The sequence below is a fragment of the Bufo gargarizans genome, chromosome 4 (genome assembly GCF_014858855.1).
Source record: "Bufo gargarizans isolate SCDJY-AF-19 chromosome 4, ASM1485885v1, whole genome shotgun sequence".
In the NCBI taxonomy this organism is placed as follows: domain Eukaryota; kingdom Metazoa; phylum Chordata; class Amphibia; order Anura; family Bufonidae; genus Bufo; species Bufo gargarizans.
In genome coordinates this window covers 384729443-384750486 of record NC_058083.1, presented here as the reverse complement: position 1 = coordinate 384750486, position 21044 = coordinate 384729443, and the positions used below count along the sequence as shown (strand labels likewise).

The window sequence follows — 21044 nt, the reverse complement described above, 5'->3', positions numbered from 1 at the left end:
CAGATAGAGGCCATTTTGCCTCTTGTCAGGGGACATATGGAGGCCGCTCAGCGAGCCCAGAGTCAGATCTATAATCGGCAGACTCGGGTCTGGAACTTTACCCAGGTGATCGGGTTTTGGTTCTGGTGCCGATCGTGGACAGTAAATTCCTAGGCAGGTGGCAGGGGCCCTACGAGGTACGTGAAAAAATTAGAGAGGTAAATTACAAGGTACACCAGCCGGGAAGGCGAAATCCGGAGCAGGTTTACCATGTTAATTTACTAAAACCTTGGAAGGATAGTGAAACCTGTACGGAAGACAGCCCGCGGCCGGGCTTTCTTGGACAAGAGATTCCGGCTCCTATGTCTGATGCAAGGGAAGCAGTTGCCACAATAAAAATTGCTGACAGCCTCTCCTCTAAACAGGCACAGGAAACCAGGGATGTGTTCTCAGAACTCCCTGGACGCACTTCCGTAATCCAACATGACATTGTCACTGAGCCTCAGGCAAAAATCTGGTTAAAGCCATTCCGAGTACATCTTGCCATCTTGGAGGAAGTGCAGCTCATGTTGTGGCTGGACGTCAGTGAGTCTAAGAGTGAGTGGGCCAGTCCTATAGTATTAATTCCCAGGACGTTACGATTTTGTAATGATTTTCGGAAATTAAACAAAATATCAAATTTCGATGCATATCCAATGCCTCGGGTAGATGAACTAATTGAGAAATTAGGCCAAGCCGGGTATTTTTCTGTTTTGGACCTCACTAAAGGGTATTGGCAGGTACCCTTGACGGAGGCTGCCAAAGAGAAAACTGCCTTCATTACACCAGAGGGGCTGTACCAGTATAAGGTGTTACCCTTTGGCCTGCATGGCGCCCCCGCCACTTTCCAATGTCTAATGGATATCCACATCGGCGGTATGCCTCGGCTTACCTGGACGATATTATCATTCACAGTACCGACTGGGAAAGTCAACTGCCTAAAGTACAGGCTGTAGTGGACTCCCTTCTAAAGGTGGGACTAACAGCTAACACAGCGAAATGTGCGATAGGGTTAGAGGAGACTAAATACCTTGGGTATGTCATTGGGCACGGAGTCATTAAACCCTAAGTAAGAAAAATAGAGGCGATCCGGAATTGGCCCCGACCTGTCACCTCTAGACAAGTAAAGTCGTTCCGTTGACAGGGCTCTTAAAGGGACGGTGATAGTCCGCTGGAATGACCAGGTGGAAGAGGCTTTCTCCGCTTTGAAGTCAGCCCTGTGTGGGTCCCCGATTTTGGTGACGCCCGACTTCAAGAGGGAATTTGTGGTAAAGACTGATGCCTCCGAAGTAGGCCTCGGTGCGGTACTGTTTCAGGAAGTCAATGGGGAGGAGCATCCCGTTGTCTTCCTCAGCCGTACGCTCACTCCAGCGGAGACCCGGTACAGTATAGTGGAGAGAGAGTGCCTGGCCATCAAGTGGGCACTCGAGTCTCTCTGCTATTATCTGTTGGGGAGAAAGTTCCATCTGGTGACCGATCACTCCCCTCTCAAATGGATGAGCCAGGCCAAAGAGAGGAATGCTCAGGTCACCAGGTGGTTCTTGTCTCTGCAAAACGTTAATTTCACAGTAGAACAGAGCGCAGGGCGGTTAAAAGGAAACGCAGATGCCCTGTCCCAAGTACACTGTCTGGCGTGTGTTCACCCCCTCAGGTATGAACAAAGAGGGAGGTATGTAGGAAGGCACAGGGGTCCATCATTGACGGAAGTATGTGTCACCGAGGTTCCTGACCTCGGTGAGATAAGAACCGGTAATTTTGTGTGTCAGCGGCAGCTAGTGCTCGCTGACACTGTTTTACTTAGTGTGGCTGTAAAGCCAATCAGGACCGGTTCTTACTGAGAGCAGCAACAGAGCAGGGTGGGTGGCTGTTCACCACGTGCAGGCCAGGTTTTGGGCTGGGGTTTAAAAGCCCAGCCAGCAGCTCATCTGGGTGTGGAATGAACCTCCAGGTGATAGTGGAGCTCTGTGTTTTGGGAGCTGAGGAGTTCTGCCATACTGCAAGGCTGAGAGCTGCATGAGAGCTGCCAGCTGGAAGCCAGGCACCCTAAAGACTGCTGTGGACTGCCAGGTGACGTGTTTTTGAGTTCTGTGGACTTTTGCTGTGTGAATTAAAACGAGGATTCCTGCGGTGTGAATTAACACCAGGGCCCTGCCAAGTATTGTGTTTCTTTTCTGCCTTTTTGTGTGAATAAACACTAACTTTTGCTTTTCAATTGTGGTTTTGCCTCTGTATTGCGTCCGCTTACTCTGCCTACCAGAGCAAATCCCTACACCTCCAACCGATTTTCTGCTAGTATTTAGCTCAATCTATCTTCCCATCAACTCTGACAAGATTGCCTGTTCAAGTTGAATAAAAGCATCCTCACAGCATAATGCTGCCACCACCATGTTTCACAGTAGGGATAGTGTTTAGTGTAATTTGTAGTGCTAGTTTTCCGCCACACAGAGCATTTTGAATTTAGGCCAAAAAGTTCAACTTTGGTCTCATCTGACCAGAGCCCCTTGTTCCACATGTTTGCTGTGTTCCCTACATGGCTTGTGGCAAACTGCAAATGGGACTTCTTATGGCTTGCTTTAAAAATTGTTCTCTTCCATAAAGTGAAGATTTGTGGAGTACAAAACTAATAGTTGTCCTAGGGATAGATTCCTGAGCTGTGGATCTCTGTAGCACAACCAGCGTGACCATGGGCCTCTTGGCTGTTTTTCTAATCAGTTTAGATTTTAAGTTAGATTAAACTGTGCTCCATGAGATATTCAGAGCTTGGGATATCTTTCTGTAACCTAAATTTGCTTTACACGCTTCCACAACTTTTTCCCTGACCTTTCTGGTGTGTTCCTTTGTTTTCACGACATTATTTGATCAGCAATGTTCACTAACGAACCTCTGCGGTCTTCACAGAATAGCTGTAGTTATAGTAAGAATACATTACACACAGGTGGACCCTATTTACTAATTTGGTGACTTCTGAAACCAATTGGTCACACTGGAGTTTATTTAAGGGTATCATAGTACAGGGGGCTTAATACAAATGCACGCCACACTTTTTGGATATTAAATTTATAAACATTTTTTAAAACCATGTATCATTTTCTTTTCACTTCAGGCATACTTGCTACTTTGTGTTGGAATTTCACATAAAATCCCAATAAATTACATTTAGGTTTGTGGGTGTAATGTTAGAAAATGTGGAAAAGTTCTAGGTCAGGGGTATGAATAGTTTTTCAAAAGCACTGTATATAGCTAAGGGTAAACGTATTAACGGACTGTGTTAATAAAAAGCCTGTTTAAAAACACTCCACCGTTGTATTTGTTATGCTTTTTTAAATTAAAAAACATTCCATAAATTGTCATTTATTGGGGTTAGTGGCTTGTTGTAAGCAAGCACCTAAAATTCTCCTTTTTTGGGAGCAGCAGCACAGTGTGAAACCTCACACACAAAGCAGGACATGTGCAGCCATTTAGGGCTAGTAGTAGTGGCACCAGATTGGAGTAGCAGGTACAGTATGGAACATGATGAATAGGCAGACAGCAGCAGTTGCATCATTGGGCCAGTGATAAACAGCCACTGTAAGCAATGGTAGATCAATTTTTTTTGTCATGTGGCAGAGATTTGTGGAAATCCTCAGGTTGCCAAAGGTAAAGTTTTGGACACTTGCGCTGGACAACTCCTGCCTCGCTGAATACCCTTTCTGACAGTACTCTAGAGACTGGAGAAGACAGTACAGCAATAGAAAACTGGGTCAGCCACTATTCCAGTTTCAGCCAGGCTTATGTCCATGGGGTCAGGGTCATCCTTTGTATTTGCCCCAAGTTCGACTGTTGCCATGGCTAAAATTCCCCATACCACCACCACTATGGCTACAAGTGCCACTACTATTACTACCACCAACAAAATAGTTACGCATCAGGCCCCCTGCCTCTGCCTGAACCTACCCCTCATGGCAATCCAAACACTGCTTCTCACAAAGTTAATTAACAGGAAGGCTATTAAAGTGGATTCACGTGGATAGCTCACCACCCTTCTCAGTATGAAAAAGGTGCTCTAGTCTAAAACTGATCACCCAGTCAGTCAAGGTGGGTAATAGAAATAAATATGTATAAGACTGGAACTCACTATTATTATTATATTATATATATATTATTACATGATCCAAGTCATATCCAGGTTCTTTGTCAATGCAGGGATATAACGCCACGTTATATCCCTGCATTGACAAAGAACCTGGATATGACTTGGATCATCTAAGCAAATCTTAAGATTGGAGCGCTCCATATCTCTTTACTTTGTGAGTACAATCTCACCCACTAACCGGATCTAGACATCAAACCTCGCGATATCTCTGGAAGAGTCACGTGAGACGCACCTGGGAGCGAGGACGCCGAGGGAACAGCTACAGCCGTACGGTGGTGAGTAGAGAGCTGAGAAACGGGACTGCCGAGTACCACTACATACCAGTAAGCTACACATTCTTACAGCATCGACCACCATATGATACTGCCCATAACAACATTGTGAACATTACAAATTCTTAATAAGGCGTTCTGCTCCCTATCGGACCGGACTGCAATTCATTAAACGTGGACATTGCACTTTAGAGAGACAGACTTTTCGGAGCTAAACTGTCTGGATACACGTTTCATGTAAAACCTAAATGAACAGTGTCCTAGTGACAATATTGAACTTTCTTGTCAAAGAACAACTTCCTGCCATACAGGATTAGGAAATCGGGACCTGGGCAACGCAATAATATTACACTGGAAGGAATTTACCCATAAGGCCCCATTTTATATGCAAGACCTTATCCCATATGCAGAGACCTGCTGCTAGTGGATTGTATATTTTATAATTTTATATTTTTACATTTTAGGGCGTGTTCTGAATGTGATCACTTTGAATTTATGATTCTCACAGATATTGTGTACTCCGGAACTGTGGTTTTTAAAAGTGTGATTATTATTATTGTACTTTTTAAAGCGTGATCAATATTTAATTTTTGCAGTTTGATTTTACTGTGCTGATTCATTAAATGATGCTGATGTGACCCACATAGTGAGTGCCAGTCGTATACATATTTAATCAACATGAAGTCTGTCTTGAGTGTCTTCCATAGCACATGGAGTATTCTTGATTCTTCTCAAGAAAAAAGAGATACCTCTCCAGAAGGAATGAAGACAGAGATTATATATGTGACCCTATAAGGCACAGTGTCAGACTTAGAGGTGACAATGACATCATCCTGCTGTGACTTAGAGGATGAGTGAGCCATCAAGTCCACAGTGCCATCATCTTTGTCCTCAATAATTATCTGGTGCCTACCAGCAGCAAGGGAGAATTGTGGCCTGCTGCTGCTACTACTACTGGCAGAATGTGTGGTGTTGACTGTGCTTCCACTGCTGTTTGCATTACTGCATGCACCCATACTTTCATTCAAGGATTATGAGGCACAGCTCTTTCGTTCTCTAATCTGTTGTTTACCAGACATTTTATTATGAGGCCTGTTTAAAGAATGAGAAGTCACAGATTTGGTACACTGATTGTTAAATGGTAGAAAAAGTGTTGTTTCATTAACAGACGCACAATTAAACTTCCCCTTCTATGAACACAATGCACACTGGTATTAACAATTTACAATGTTATATTGACTCAGTAAAATGCACTGAATTAAACTGGTATATTAATGCAGTAAAATACTCATGATACACTAAAATGTGTTGAACTGTGCAATTCTAAACAGTAGCAAAATTGCAAGTGTTTTATGATAAGAAAACACACTTTTTTGAACACACTGGTATGGACACACTAAAATGCCCTGAAATGTGCAATTTTAAAGAACAAAATTGCTTTTTTTTTTTTTAGAAAGCGAAATACACAATTGCCAGTGTATCCAGCAAAAAATATGCTGCTAGAGGTGCTGGAAATATGTCTATAAACCAAATGCATTGTAGAACCCTAAGGTGTATGAAAAAACATATAGCCAGGTACATGGCAAACATGTTCTCTCACATTGCTGGCTAAACTTACAATGACGTCTGTGCATCTGAGTTAGCACAGAACCTGATGTACTAGGCATTGTGGGTAAGTGCACCTGTCAGGGCCCTTCCCCGTGTCATGTAATCACCTGTTTTCATCCTCCTTGCCCTGTTTCCCTGGCCAACGCAGTTTTGCTTGCTTCATTCAAATCAAATCGCCAAAAATTCAGATTCTTTTTGCTGAAGATTTTTTATGAAATACATAACGAATTTGATTTGTTTACAATCGATTTACTCTCTGTGTGCATCACGGTCTCTTCCTGACATTTCGTTCATTGGTCACTTGGCCTAGATGCAGCTCAGTCCCATTAAAGTAAATGAAGCTGAGCTGCAACACCAAGCACAGCCGCTGTGTTTGGTAAGCTGTGAGGAAACCATGGCACTCACCGGAGCACCAAAGGCTCTTCAAACAGCTGATCAGCAAGGGTGCCATGAGTCAAACTCCCACCAATCACATATTGATGACCTATCTTGAGGATAGGCAAACAGTATTAAAAACTCAGACAACCCCTTTAAATACAAAGTGTATTATAATTGTGTCTACAGTCTATCAAATTCTGTCCCACATCCGGCAATAAGCGCGTGTACATGTCCCAGAGTAATTTTTTACAATTGGTGATAATCACTGTCATTATAACTGTAACTAATTTTCACTCATAAGGAACAATTTCAATGTCAGAGACTATGATCAATATCATGAATAAGTAATTTGTATCCTGTTAAGAAATGATTGCATGGAATGTCTCTTTGTACATCATGTACAATAAGCCGTGGTTTAGCTATTGGCTTTTTTTTTAGTCCAGATCTATTTAGTGGTATGAACATTGATCTATTATAATAGCTAAAATATGAAAAAAAATCTATAATAAATGATCCCCATAGATGGAACTAGCAAATATATATATATATATATATATATATATTTATATATATATATGTATGTATATATATATATATATATATATATATATATATACACTCACCTAAAGAATTATTAGGAACACCATACTAATACAGTGTTGGACCCCCTTTTGCCTTCAGAACTGCCTTAATTCTACGTGGCATTGATTCAACAAGGTGCTGATAGAATTCTTTAGAAATGTTGGCCCATATTGATAGGATAGCATCTTGCAGTTGATGGAGATTTGAGGGATGCACATCCAGGGCACGAAGCTCATGTTCCACCACATCCCAAAGATGCTCTATTGGGTTGAGATCTGGTGACTGTAGGGGCCATTTTAGTACAGTGAACTCATTGTCATGTTCAAGAAACCAATTTGAAATGATTTGAGCTTTGTGACATGGTGCATTATCCTGCTGGAAATAGCCATCAGAGGATGGGTACATGGTGGTCATGAAGGGATGGACGTGGTCAGAAAAAATGCTCAGGTAGCCCGTGGCATTTAAACGATGGCCAATTGGCACTAAGGGGCCTAAAGTGTGCCCAGAAAACATCCCCCACACCATTACACCACCACCACCAGCCTGCACAGTGGTAACAAGGCATGGTGGATACATGTTCTCATTCTGTTTAAGCCAAATTCGGACTCTACCATTTGAATGTCTCAACAGAAATCGAGACTCATCAGACCAGACAACATTTTTCCAGTCTTCAACAGTCCAATTTTGGTGAGCTCGTGCAAATTGTAGCCTCTTTTTCCTATTTGTAGTGGAGATGAGTGGTACCCGGTGGGGTCTTCTGCTGTTGTAGCCCATCCGCCTCAAGGTTGTGTGTGTTGTGGCTTCACAAATGCTTTGCTGCATACCTCGGTTGTAACGAGTGGTTATTTCAGTCAACGTTACTCTTCTATCAGCTTGAATCAGTCGGCCCATTCTCCTCTGACCTCTAGCATCAACAAGGCATTTTCGCCCACAGGACTGCCGCATACTGGATGTTTTTCCCTTTTCACACCATTCTTTGTAAACCCTAGAAATGGTTGTGCGTAAAAATCCCAGTAACTGAGCAGATTGTGAAATACTCAGACCGGCCCGTCTGGTACCAACAACCATGCCACGCTCAAAATTTCTTAAATCACCTTTCTTTCCCATTCTGACATTCAGTTTGGAGTTCAGGAGATTGTCTTGACCAGGACCACAACCCTACATGCATTGAAGCAACTGCCATGTGATTGGTTGACTAGATAATCGCATTAATGAGAAATAGAACAGTTGTTCCTAATAATTCTTTAGATGAGTGTATATCTGGCATTAAAATAGTTACAAATATGTATCACAATTCTGCAGTACAATTTTATTAAGATAGTATCGTTATTGGTTTGCATTAATGACTGTATACATTCTCTATTATATATAGCTAACTGAGTATAATTCAAATAATTATTCAGGATATCATAAATTGCAATAGTAAAAATAATAATCCCAATAAAATATTAAAATTAACTTGTCACTTAGACATCTTTATAGCAAAGGAGCAGTGTAAATGACATGGCAAATATTATAGAGGAAGAGCCTGTCTGCTCTGTTTTCCATGTTTGATTGGGATTTGAGCAAAAATGTTTCCTGCCCAAGTCCTAAGGTTAATTCCTTAAATAGAATGAATTAAAAGGTTGTCGGTCATGTGGCTGAGCCATCACTGAGGTCTCATCGATACAGAGGGCTCAGCAATGAAAAGCAGCTCTGTAGGAGGAGAATTTTAATAGTGCAGTATTTATTTTAGCATTTTTTAACCTTTAAAGTTTCTGAAGTTTCTGGTATTTATGTCATATCTAGAACTATCCCGCAGGCTTTAAAGGGGTGTTTCGGGAGTAAAATACTGATGACCTATCATTAGGATAGATCATCAATATCTGATCGGTACTGGTCCAACTATTGCCATTCCCAATAATCGCCTGCTTGAAGAGGCCATAGTGCTCCATGCTGTGCTTCATCATATTAATAAACAAAGGCTGATTAGGTAAAACCATACACAGTGGTATTAGATAAGATAAAAGGCATAATGCAGTTTACTTTTACTAATTCACTTGAGAAGATATTCTAAGGCTGGCCATACACCTTACATTAGCTATAACAGCTATATTTTATAGACAAAAGTATTGGGACATCTATACTTTAAACCTATAGTAGCTTAAATCCATAGATATAAATATGGTGTTGGTCCCCCCTTTGCAGCTAAAACAACTTCTACTCTTCTATGAAAGTGTATGTGGAAATGTTGCTGCATTCATCACACACTGTTGTAGTTCATCTCATAGGTGTTGGATGGGATGAGGTTAAGGCTCTTTGTCAAGTCAAGTTCTCCGTTAAGAAACTCACCCAGCCATGCCTTTGTGGACCTTGCTTAATGCACTGAGGCAGTCAGACTGGAAGAGAAAAGGGCCTTCCCCAAACTGTTCCCACAAAGTTGAAACCATACAATTGTCCAAAATGTTTTGGTGTGTTGAAGCCCATAGCATTATCCCTCCTCCATCAAACTTTACAGTTGGCACAATGCATACAGGTAGGTAAAGCTCTCCTGCCATTTGCAAAACCCAAGCTCATCCTTGCACTACTCCAGATTTCAGTGGTATTGTGTTTTACATCACTCCATTCTGAAACTGTGTTTGGTGATTAAAGTCTTGCATGTGGCTGCTCGGCCCTTGAAACCCATGCCATTAAAAATTCCTGACACACAGTTTTTGTGCTGATGTAGACGTCAGAGGAGGTTTGGAAATCTGCAGTCATTGAGTCAGTAGAGCATTGGCGCCTTTTATGCACTGTAAGTTTCAGCACCCAGTGAGCCCGCTCTGTAACTTTACATGGTCTGCACTTCACGGCTGAGTTGCTGTGGTTCCTAAATGCTTCCACTTTACAATAAAACCACTTACAGATGGTCGTGGAATATCTAGAAGGGAATACATTTCATGAACTGACTTGTTGCAGGGGTGGCATGCTATTACAGGACCATGTTGGAATTCAGTAAGATCTTTAGAAGAACCCGTTCTTTCACAAATGTTTCTAAAGGCAGACTACATGGCCAGGAGCTGGATTTTATTCTCCTATGACAATGGGGCTGAATGAAACACCTGTCTTCAATGATTAAGAGGTGTATCCCAATACTTGTGTCCATATAGTATATCTCTCCTGATCCTCCAAATACAAGAACTGCATACATGTGTCATGAAAAGAGAGAAAGATGCTACCAGAAACCCCTGGAATCGACATCTCCCTGAGAAGAAAAGGATCAAGCATTTGAAATCCAAATACCCAACACTTTTTTCCTCCGACATTAGCCATCCAGGAACAGTTGGGATTCCTTGCCAAACTCAGTAGGTTCAGTCAACATTTATCTAATGTGCATGACCAGTTAAAGTGACTAGGTTATTCTAACATATACAATATTTACTGGTATTTATACAATAAACAGAAAAATCCTAAATATAATCTAGTGTTTGAGAAAACGGAAGTAGTTGACAGAAAGAAGTGGACTATTTTAACACAAACATATATATATATATATATATATATATATATATATATAAAATATATAAACGTTTACATGTCTTACAAATATATGATCTAATGTAGACCTAAATATAACAACATGAGATTCACAGACGTATGCTAAGTTCAGAAAGGCCTGGCTGACATTGGGGGTAATTTATTATACTGAAATACGTCTAATTAGGTGTATTCCAGGTGCAGATGGCGGCACAACGGTTAGTTGTGCTGCTATCTACGACTTCGCCCTGCTCACGCCAGGTCTCATTTACCATTTTCTACACCTGTTTCAGGTGTAGAAAAGGTCTAAATGTAAGACAGCTAGGAAGCTGATGTGCCAAAGTTACGGAGAGGCCGACGCTGATCTTAATAAATGTACACCATTGTGAGCAGTTAGGTGTTATTGATTCATTCAATCAAATTCTACACAAAGATATAGGTCTACAAGTAGGAACTGTACTAAAAAAATCCATATATTTCTTAAAGGGGTTCTGCACTTTGTTTTAACTGATGATCTATCCTCTGGATAGATCATCAGCTTCTGATCGGCGGGGGTCCGACACCCGAGACCCCCCGCCAATCAGCTGTTTGAGAAGGCAGCAGCGCTCCAGCAGCGCCGCGGCCTTCTCGCTGTTTACCGCCGGCCCAGTGATGTCACGACTAGTATCAACTAGCGAGGGCGGGGCTAAGCTTCATTCAAGTGAACAGCGCTTAGCCCCGCCCACGCTAGTTCATACTAGTCGTGACGTCACTGGGTCAGCGGTAAACAGTGAGAAGGCCGTGGTTCTCCTGGAGCGCCGCTGTCTTCTCAAACAGCTGATTAGCGGGGGTCCCGGGTGTCAGACCTCCGCCGATCAGATGCTGATGATCTATCCAGGGGATAGATCATCAGTTAAAACAAAGTGCAGAATCCCTTTAACCATTATAACCATATATTTGTTTCTTTATGTTTGCATTTCAAAATGGGGACAATATAGGGGGAGTTTTAATAATCTATTTAGACCACTTTAGTGGCATAAATAGGTCAAAAATTTTGTCACATGCCATTTGTGCTCTAAAACTTGCAATATTTTTCCCTTCAAGTCAGTTTTCAGAAGTGGTGAGAAAAGGCAATGTAACATGGGTGGGTTGGCGGCTAGGCATGAAGGCCCAGCTCATTTGTGGCAGTTTTTTGGTGTGGAAAATAGCTTAAATGCTGGCAAGAGGGCTGTCATACAGTTAGGTCTGTTGCACGGCCTGCTGGATGACGCCCAAAGTTATTGTAAAGGCCCGCACCTTTAGCGTTACCTCCAGCAGTGCAGAGGGACTTAATACCGGTGTGGAAAATGCCTGTCTCAATAAATGTCCCCCATAATGTTTAGCTGAAAAATTGAGTATTACTAAGGGTCCATTCACACGTCCGCAAAATGGATCCGCATCCGTTCCGCAATTTTGCGGAACGGGTGCAGACCCATTCATTTTCAATGGGGCCGGAATGTGCTGTCCGCATCCACATTTGCGGATCCGCACTTCCGTATCCATGCTTCCGTTTCCGCAAAAAAATAGAACATGTCCTATTCTTGTCCGCAATTGCGGACAAGAACAGGCATATTCTATTAGTGCCGGCAATGTGCGGTCCACAAAATGCTGAACGCAAATTGCCGCTTTCCGTGTTTTGCGGATCCGTGGCTCCGTGTATCCGCAAAACACATTGCGGACGTGTGAATGGAGCCTTATTCATGGCAGGTTTTACACATTCCCTTCCTTCTCTCGTCTGACTTTTCTGAGCCTTCTCTAATGTCTTGCATGTTTCTATTGCTACTGCTCTTAGACTATACCATCACTTTCTATTCAACAACATTCAGTAAGCACAAAATAATTGCTCCAATGCATATAAAATGAAGACCCTTGACTGATAGTCTTTGTCGAAATCTCCAACAATTGTATGCATGCTCTGGATGCATTGGAGCAACAAAAAAATTCAACATGTCCATACCCTCCATACCCATCCAAAGTAATGTGTATATAGTGAGATAATTTAAATATTTATAAGTGAGGTCTTTAAATGAACAAGGGAAAATATTATTTTTACAAAAGTAAGTGTAGTAAGGTCCATATAGCGGCAGCTGCATGCAATGGGTGCAGCCACTGCATGCAGTAGGTGCAGTCTTCAAATTAGTAGTTTTCATCCATGCAATTTTAATGGTAATCTCACCATTTTACCACCATAGCTATTAACATGATGGATGAATGCATGGTTTTGCAGGTAAAACTGCAGTATTACTGGCAAAATCATGCACCCAATTAGCAGTCTACATGTAGACCCCAATTTTGGGTCCACATGTGGACACCACTATGTGGGACCATATCCTGAGGGTGAATTTGCACAATGAGTATTTGTCCTGGAATTTCAGTTGATGAATCTGCACTGAAGATCCAGAACAAAGTACCGTATCCCATTCATTAACGGTGTAAAAATTCAGCTGGAAATTTTAGACATGCTGACGATTTTCAATTCCATCACGTGCCCTATTTTTTCCCCTGCAGATGTTATTAGTTGCAATGCAGAGCAAGCAGATTGTATTGTGGATTTTGGTGTGGATTTTAAGGATTTACAGAGGGGAAAAAATACTTGATTTTACACAGATGAATCAAGTGGATAAAATAAAAACCCACAAAATAAGGATTCTGGATATGCTGTATCCTAGACCCATATGTCCAGCACAAGAAAACTGGAATATAGAGCCAACCATCTGTCTATTGGGGCGGACTGGGAACTTAAATTGGCCCTGAAAAAAAAAAAAAAGGGGACCCATGTTGTAGACAGGTTTAAATTGACAGAAGGCAGGACCAATATAAGTAGTCAGGGCCAACATAACTAGACGGGGCCAGCAGTAATATAGTGCAGCACAAAATACTGCCCCAGCAGAACCAATTGCAGCACTGAGGACGGCAATACAGTTGAATGCAGGAGGGCACTTTCTTCTTCCAGCCAGGTGCATAAGTACCAGAGGCTGATAGCATGAATTAATGTTGAGAGCATCAGATCGCTATGTACCGTCGTAAGGAGGCCTTAGGCGGCCCACTGGGAAATTTCCCTGTAGGATCTATGGCTGGTCCATAGCTGGTCCATAGCTGTATTCTTTATGGCTTGATGAAAAAATAACCTAAAAGACCATAGTGAGCATATCATACTGTATTTGTGTGTATCAACAGCAATAAAGTTTACATGTTCTGTATAATTGGAGAGTGGATCCTGAGGATCACTTTGTTTGATAGATACTTCAAGCCTACAGGGCTATGATCATACATTTTGAACATTTGTCATAAGAAAAACAGAAATACAGTGTGAGAACCTCCCAGAGACTGACGTACAGTCTGGGTTTTATATTAGCTGATTGTGTTCATTTTGAACATTACTTCACTTACCACCAAAGACAACTTTACCATTTTTGATGTTATTATGCTGAATGGTTCGGAAGTCTACAGTTAGCCACAAGTGATTTCACCCCTGACTACAAACAATCTTTTGACTTATTACCAGAAAGGTGGAATCTGACTGAATGTTATGGGCAACTAAGTAAGTTTTCCTTTACATCAGTTTTGATAAATCTCCCCCTTAGTATTTGCTAAAGGCCAAAGTCTCATTTTTGAGGGCAGACTTTCAGATAACAGAACTCAATATGACATAAAACAGCAGTAACCATCCATGGCATTGTCTTAACATTTTAGATACATATTATGTATAGTAATATATGTCCACCACTATTGTTTTGGCAATTCATTGCTTAATGGTGTTCCCAGCTATAAAATGTCTAAAGGACATCTGTAGCATTTTAATTTTCTGTCTTCATTTTTTGGACTGTATTATTCAGTAGGTCCATATTACCATCCCGAAGGCTCATACTGATGGTAAATGGCTTAGGCTTGATGCTCAAGCCATAGTCACATTCTATGTTCAGATTTTCTCCAGGGTTGGCAGTAAATGTACACTGATGAGCCAAAATGGATGCAAAGAGAAACAGCTGCATCTTTGATAGCTCTTCCCCTATACATCTTCTCTTACCTACTGAGAAGATCATCACATTGCTCACCGTGTCTTTATTGAGAAATCCCTTATCATCCAGGAATCTCGATGGGTCAAATTCTTCTGGATTTGACCATTTTAAGGAATCATGATTGACTGACCACTGATTGACAAATACCACAGTGTTTTGAGGAATATTGTAACCCATGAGATTGGTGTCCTTTGTAGTTGCATGAGGAATGGTGACAGGGACAAAGCTACTAAATCGCATTAATTCATAAAGAAATGCCATGATGTATGGTAAACTGGACTGATCGTCAACACCGGGTAAGCGATCTCTTCCAATGACCTTATCCACTTCATACTGCATCTTCTTCTGAATCTCTGGGTATCTGTATAAGGGAATATAATCAAATATCATTAGTTAGAAGTTGACCACTTCCCTTCTAAAAGGTATAGTTAATTATCCATAATGATAAAATTAGAGTATAATAGAAAATCTCAGTAACTGTCCAACTGGTTTGCCTTATAATGTGAAAAAAACAAAACAAAAAAAAAACACCCTATGTAAAATATTGAATTAATTATTATATATGGTATCTTAACTTTTTCACAGTAGCATATCTTGTACTGTGTACATCATGCAGTATAGCCCTGTAGCTGGCTTTACACTTGATTCATCTTTTCTCGACATTTGCCATGAGGAGATGATTGGGAGACCACTATACACATTAGATTTATGATCACAATGAAATGTATTTTTATCTAATGTGTAAGACCAGCTATTGTCAATTGTTAACATGAAGTTGTGGTATGTATTCTGGAAAGTACAATCTTTACACTGTACAGAATCTGAAGCAAAAGATACCCTAAAAGGCAGTATCACTATATGAACTCTAAGCTAAACTTTCCCGCAGCAACTGACAGAAATTCTGATAAGATAAGTAAATCATTTCCTCATTAAACAAATACAACATTTTATGTTGAGTTCATAGTATCATAAGAATAACACAATAAGGCCTCATGCACACGACCGTTGTTTGTCTCCACGTCCATTCCGCCGATTTTAGCGTTTCAGATGCGGACCCATTCATTTTTATGGAGCCGTTGAAAATGCGGATAGTGCACCGTTTGCCATCCGCGTCCGTGATCCGTGGTTGCAGTCCGTCAAAAAAATATAACCTGTCCTATTCTTCTCTGCGGAAAACGGTTTGCAGACCCATTCAAGTCAATGGGACCGCTAAAAAACGCAGAGGCACAGAAGATTGTCGTCCGCGTCCGTTTTATTCCTATCATTTGCATGGCAAACCTGTCTTAGACTTTTTTTTACCTTCCTTTATGTCTGGTGGTCCTCCAAAAATAAAGGAAGACACACAGAAACAAAAACGGAAACCCATCACGGAACAACAGAACCCCGTTTTGCGGAACAGAACACAACAACGGTCGTGTGCATGAGGCCTAAAGTCAATATCAAATTTTATATTTTTGCATCATTTTTAAAATGTGTCATAGAAGTTGCATAACAAAATTGAAAATGGCATAAGCCCTTCTTAAATATGGTGTGTCTCTCTACAATATTTGATGCATTTTCCAGGCACTGGTGGAAATATATGATGGTTTCTATGTCAGTTTTTTCTGGCATAGAACAGTGTGTAACGCCTGTAGGTAGGGACAGACAAGGACAGTGAGCCCTAACCTAGGACACAGCCCACTTTCCCTACCTACTTACAGTATAAGCCCTACTTGGCAGAACTGCAAATGGGCGACGATCCCTACTCTAAATAAGTGCAGAGATGGACAAACACCAACAGACAACAAACACAAAAGCAGAGTCTGACTTAATGGGATGGAAGAACCCTTCCGGCTACCCCATACCTTTACCGCAACCCCCCTCTTCCAATAAGACTCCACCACCATCTTGTTGGTAAAATATGGCCGTAAAAGGCCACCTTTATTAATTAAACATGTAAATTACAACCTTTCTTTCAAACATGCATATTATTACAACAATAATATCATAACATTATCTTAACATTTTCTTAACATTTTCCCGCTGTTAACCCTCCAAGAGATCCTGGGAGGCAACCCCAAAACACGTCTTATTCCCGATCTCCTTTTCTCATGACTTTCCTTGCCCTTGGCCGCGTTCGCCGACCCAAGGACACCAAATCCACCAATTCCAAGTATACAGCTCCCCTAGGCCAACTTAGGCCGAACAGGAGGCGCATTAACCAGCTTTTTAAACTCCAATAGACGCGCATTCCACCATCTAACGCATCTCTTAACCATGAATTGCCCCCCAGGATCCCACCTCAGAAACTGCCACCGACGACCACCGGTGACACCTCACCTGTGGGAGTCACGCCACACCTTGAAAGCCATCTCTAAACCGTCTCGGATCCCCAGAGCCCACATATCACTCCCCAGATCGTTAAGATGGACTCCGTCCGACCGCAAAAATTGAGGCGAAGCCGCCTCCAACTCCTGGTGCCGAACCACTAAGCCACCCTGACGACGCACTAAACGCCCCACCTCCTTATTTAATTTCGCCCGAGACATTAATACTGACCGCGCAAACCGCCATGATCTCCTGGCAACCACATCGGACCAGACCACAATCAGGTCCGGGAACTGCGACAGCAATCGGAGCAGATCCAGCTTAATGTCTCTGATAACATCCCGTGACCTACGGACGCCCAAGTCGTTCCCCCCGCATGTATCACAACAATGTCAGGAGCCCGATCCAAGGCTACATGCACCTGAAACTCCGGCAACACACGACCCCACATGAGGCCACGCAGCCCAATCCACCGTACTTGCAACTGCTCCGGGGAAAAACCCAAGCGACGGCCGTTCCGCCGCACGTCCGCCCGCAAGGCGCCCCAGTAGACATAAGAGTGCCCGAAAATCCACGCCAATCCCGTCACCATTTCTGCAAAACAAAACAAACAACAAACCACGTACATTAAACAACCCGAAAAGAAAAATTCCTAAGGCTACATCTATCTAGCACCTCCATATAACAAATGCGGTCGAACGTAAGACCGAAAACATAACGACTCCCACTGGACAATCCTTTTAATAACAGTATCCCCTAAGCCCCACCGGGCCGCCTCTGTCGCAGCACCAATACGAAACGAATGCGACGCATATTCCTGGGCTGGCAACCCAGCCGCCCGCAAACAAGACCGAAACACTGCCACAAAATGAAAAACCGACAAACTAGAACCGTCCTGATGCACCAGCAAAGGAGCGGAACCACGTGGCCGCACCGCCAAAAATTCCTCCACACAGCGTACCGGACAAAGCACAGACCCCGTCAGCGGCCGCAACCACAAAACCGCCCCTTTTCCAACCTGATCCGTCTTGGACCTACGCAACCTACACAGCAATACACCATCCTGAATACTAACATCCTCCCTCAACAAACCCCCGGACCCTTTCCGAGTAGCTGACACCAACTCTGAGATCCTAAACGCCCCAAAGAAAGCCAAGGAAAAAGCCACCCTAAACAACACAACCTCAAAAGACGAAACACAAATCACCCCAGCTTTCTCCCATAACTGCAACAAAACTTCAAACGACACTGGCCGCCGCGAATCCCTGCGAACAGCCCCACGACGATAGCCCTTTAAAGCCTGCCGCACCAAAAAAGTCTTGGTCACGTCCACCAAACCGCGCAAATGCAACAAAAAGGACACCGCAGCTAACCTCTTGGAAGCAACCGAAAAGGACAACCCCTCACTGAACGACACCCCCAACCAATATACCAACACGGACTGCCACTCCTCCACCAAATCACCCACCCCTACTTGCTCTAACAAACCTTCCCAAAGCGACCACACTGCCGAGTAAGACGACCACGTCCCTTTACTCACAGACCGCCGAATCAAGTCAGCCGAGACCCCAAGGCCACGCTCCAGAGCCACTGGGGACAGGACAGCCCTTGAACCTCCGCTTCTGGCGCCAATCCTCGAAAACGATCCCACTGGAAACGAGAAAGAGAATCAGCTATGGAGTTCTCAACCCCCGGCAGGTGAACAGAAACAAAACAAGCATTCAACCGCAAACCTTGTAACACCAGAAACCTGAGCAATCTCAACACCGGGGGCGACGAGGCCGATTGACTATTAATCACCTGCACCACCCCCATGTTGTCACAGAAAAACGTACCCGCTTATTCCGAAACCTGTCCCCCCACAGTATCGTGGCCAACACTATCGGAAACAGCTCCAACAAGACCAAGTTCCCAAGAAAACCTGCCTCCTGCCATTCCACCGGCCAGGGCCCCGCACTCCACTGTCCACTGCAATACACCCCATACCCTCCGGAACCCGATGCATCCGAAAATAACTCCAAGTCCACATTAGAGACCGGCGCCTCAATCCACATAGCCCGACCATTAAAACCCTCCAGAAAAACCTGCCAAACCCGTAAATCCTCCCTCACCTCCGAGGACAAACGCAAATAGTGAAACAGAACCACCACTCCCGCCGAGGCCTGCGCCAGCCGGCGACAGAAAACCCTCCCCATCGGCAATATCCTGCAGGCAAAGTTCAACTTGCCCAGCACCGACTGCACCTTCCGCAACTGAACCCGCCTAGCCCGCACCAAAAACGCCAAATCCTCCAACAAATCCCTCACCTTATCCACCGGCAACCGACATTCCATAGCCACGCTATCTATTTCAATCCCCAAAAAACGAAGCACCGTTGCCGGTCCCTCTGTCTTTTCCGGGGCCAACGGCACCCCAAAACGAGCCGCCACCCGTTCCATAGTTCTCAACAAAACCGAACAGATCCGCGAGCTCGCAGGGCCGATAAACAAAAAGTCATCAAGATAGTGTAAAACCGAATTCCAACCCGATTCCACCTTGACTACCCACTCCAAAAACGTGCTAAAACATTCAAACAGTGAACATGAAATCGCGCAACCCATCGGCAAACAGCAATCTACATAAAAACTCCCCTCCCACTGAAAACCCAACAAGTGGAAACTCTCCGGATGAATCGGTAACAACCGAAACGCGGCCTCAATATCGCCAACAGGGCACCCTGACCAAAACGACGGACCCACCGAACAGCCGCGTCAAAAGAAGTGTATGAAACTGAACACAACTCCTCCGCTATACCATCGTTCACCGCCCCACCCGGCGGAAAGGACAGATGATGTATTAAACGAAATTTATTGGGCTCTTTTTTCGGCACTAGCCCCAACGGTGACACCCAAAAATCCAGCAATGGCTGACAAGCAAAAGGACCAAGAACCCTACCCGCAGCAACCTCCTTAGCAATCTTCTCGGTCACCACCCCCGGACAACACAACGCTGAGGACAGGTTCCGCGGAACGGTACCATCCCCAACCGACAGACACGGAATTTTGAAACCCCACTGAAAACCTGCCAGCAACAAAGCAGCCGCCTCCCTATTTGGGTACCTCTCTAAATAAGGCGCCATCTCTCCCACCATCACCGGTGTCACCCCTCTTCGGCGCAACCTCGGGTCCCTTGCCTCTCCCCCTCTTGAAGCATTTGGACAAACTATGGGCACCTCCGCAACCGGAGCACTCGTGTCTGAACCGGCACTCGGCCATGAACCGACAATGGCCTTCATTGTATTGCCAGCAACAGCCCTTCCTCCCAACACTGTGCCCCTCACTGGCCGAGGATCCCCTGGCCCCCCCTCGAAAGGGCATAGACCCCCCTTTCGGAGCCGTCATCAACTTCATCCAAAGACTAATGTCTTTATGATCCCATCGTATGCTCGGCCTGACCGCCTTCCTCTGCCTAAACTGCTCATCGTATCTGAGCCACGCCACACCCCCATAAACCCGATGAGCCTCTCCGATGGAATCCATATAACCGAACAACGCCGAACAATGTTCCGGAGCCTTCTCCCCGACCACACTAGCAAAAATGGCAAAGGCCTGTAGCCAATTCTGAAACGTACGCGGATTCCTCCTCCTCCCGCTTACTGTCATAACGTTTTCCCCTATCCAAATTAAACTTCTCCAACGGAAGAAGGGAGAATATCTCCACATACTCATCCCTCCATATCTTGTCCTTAACCTCCTGCTTCAAGTGCGCCCCCAACGGACCCTCGAAGCACACGTACACTTCACCCTTAGCCGCATCCGCCAACTGCACACCATCACCCAACACGCTCCCTTGCCTAGCGGACTCCCCCACTGAAGGTCCAACAGACACCCCAGGCTGAGATCCCAAGCACTCCGCCCCAGCAACTGCCCCCGGACCACTGACACCCTGCACAGGCCCCCACACCGACGCTGGCGACATAGCCGTTCCCTGCCCCAATCTCGACAACAGAGCCAGCATACCGGATAACAGTTCCTGCACCAAAACCGTAGAACCCCCACCACCTGACTAGGCCCAGCATCCCCAATCCCTGCCCCCACCGCAACATGTCCAGACGTTCCCTCACCTGGCCGTCCCTGGGAAGAAGACCCAGCAGCCGCCGCTCCTCCAACATGTGTCACCGACAGGCCTCCACCCAAACATGGCACAGCATCCGGCCCCGCTACCTCCGCTAGGACA

General features: G+C 44.0%; 1 protein-coding gene across 2 annotated transcripts in view; it reads right to left on the bottom strand.

The window, feature by feature from the left end:
* Positions 1 to 13644: 13644 nt before the first annotated feature.
* LOC122934643 (cytochrome P450 1B1-like) overlaps positions 13645 to 21044 on the bottom strand; it is a 29115-nt gene continuing 21715 nt past the window's right edge. For both annotated transcript variants that reach the window (XM_044290255.1, XM_044290256.1), the window contains one exon: positions 13645 to 14883. In XM_044290255.1, coding sequence (XP_044146190.1) covers positions 14301 to 14883 — 583 coding nt within the window. In that variant the 3' untranslated portion in view covers positions 13645 to 14300. The remainder of the gene's footprint in view (positions 14884 to 21044) is intronic.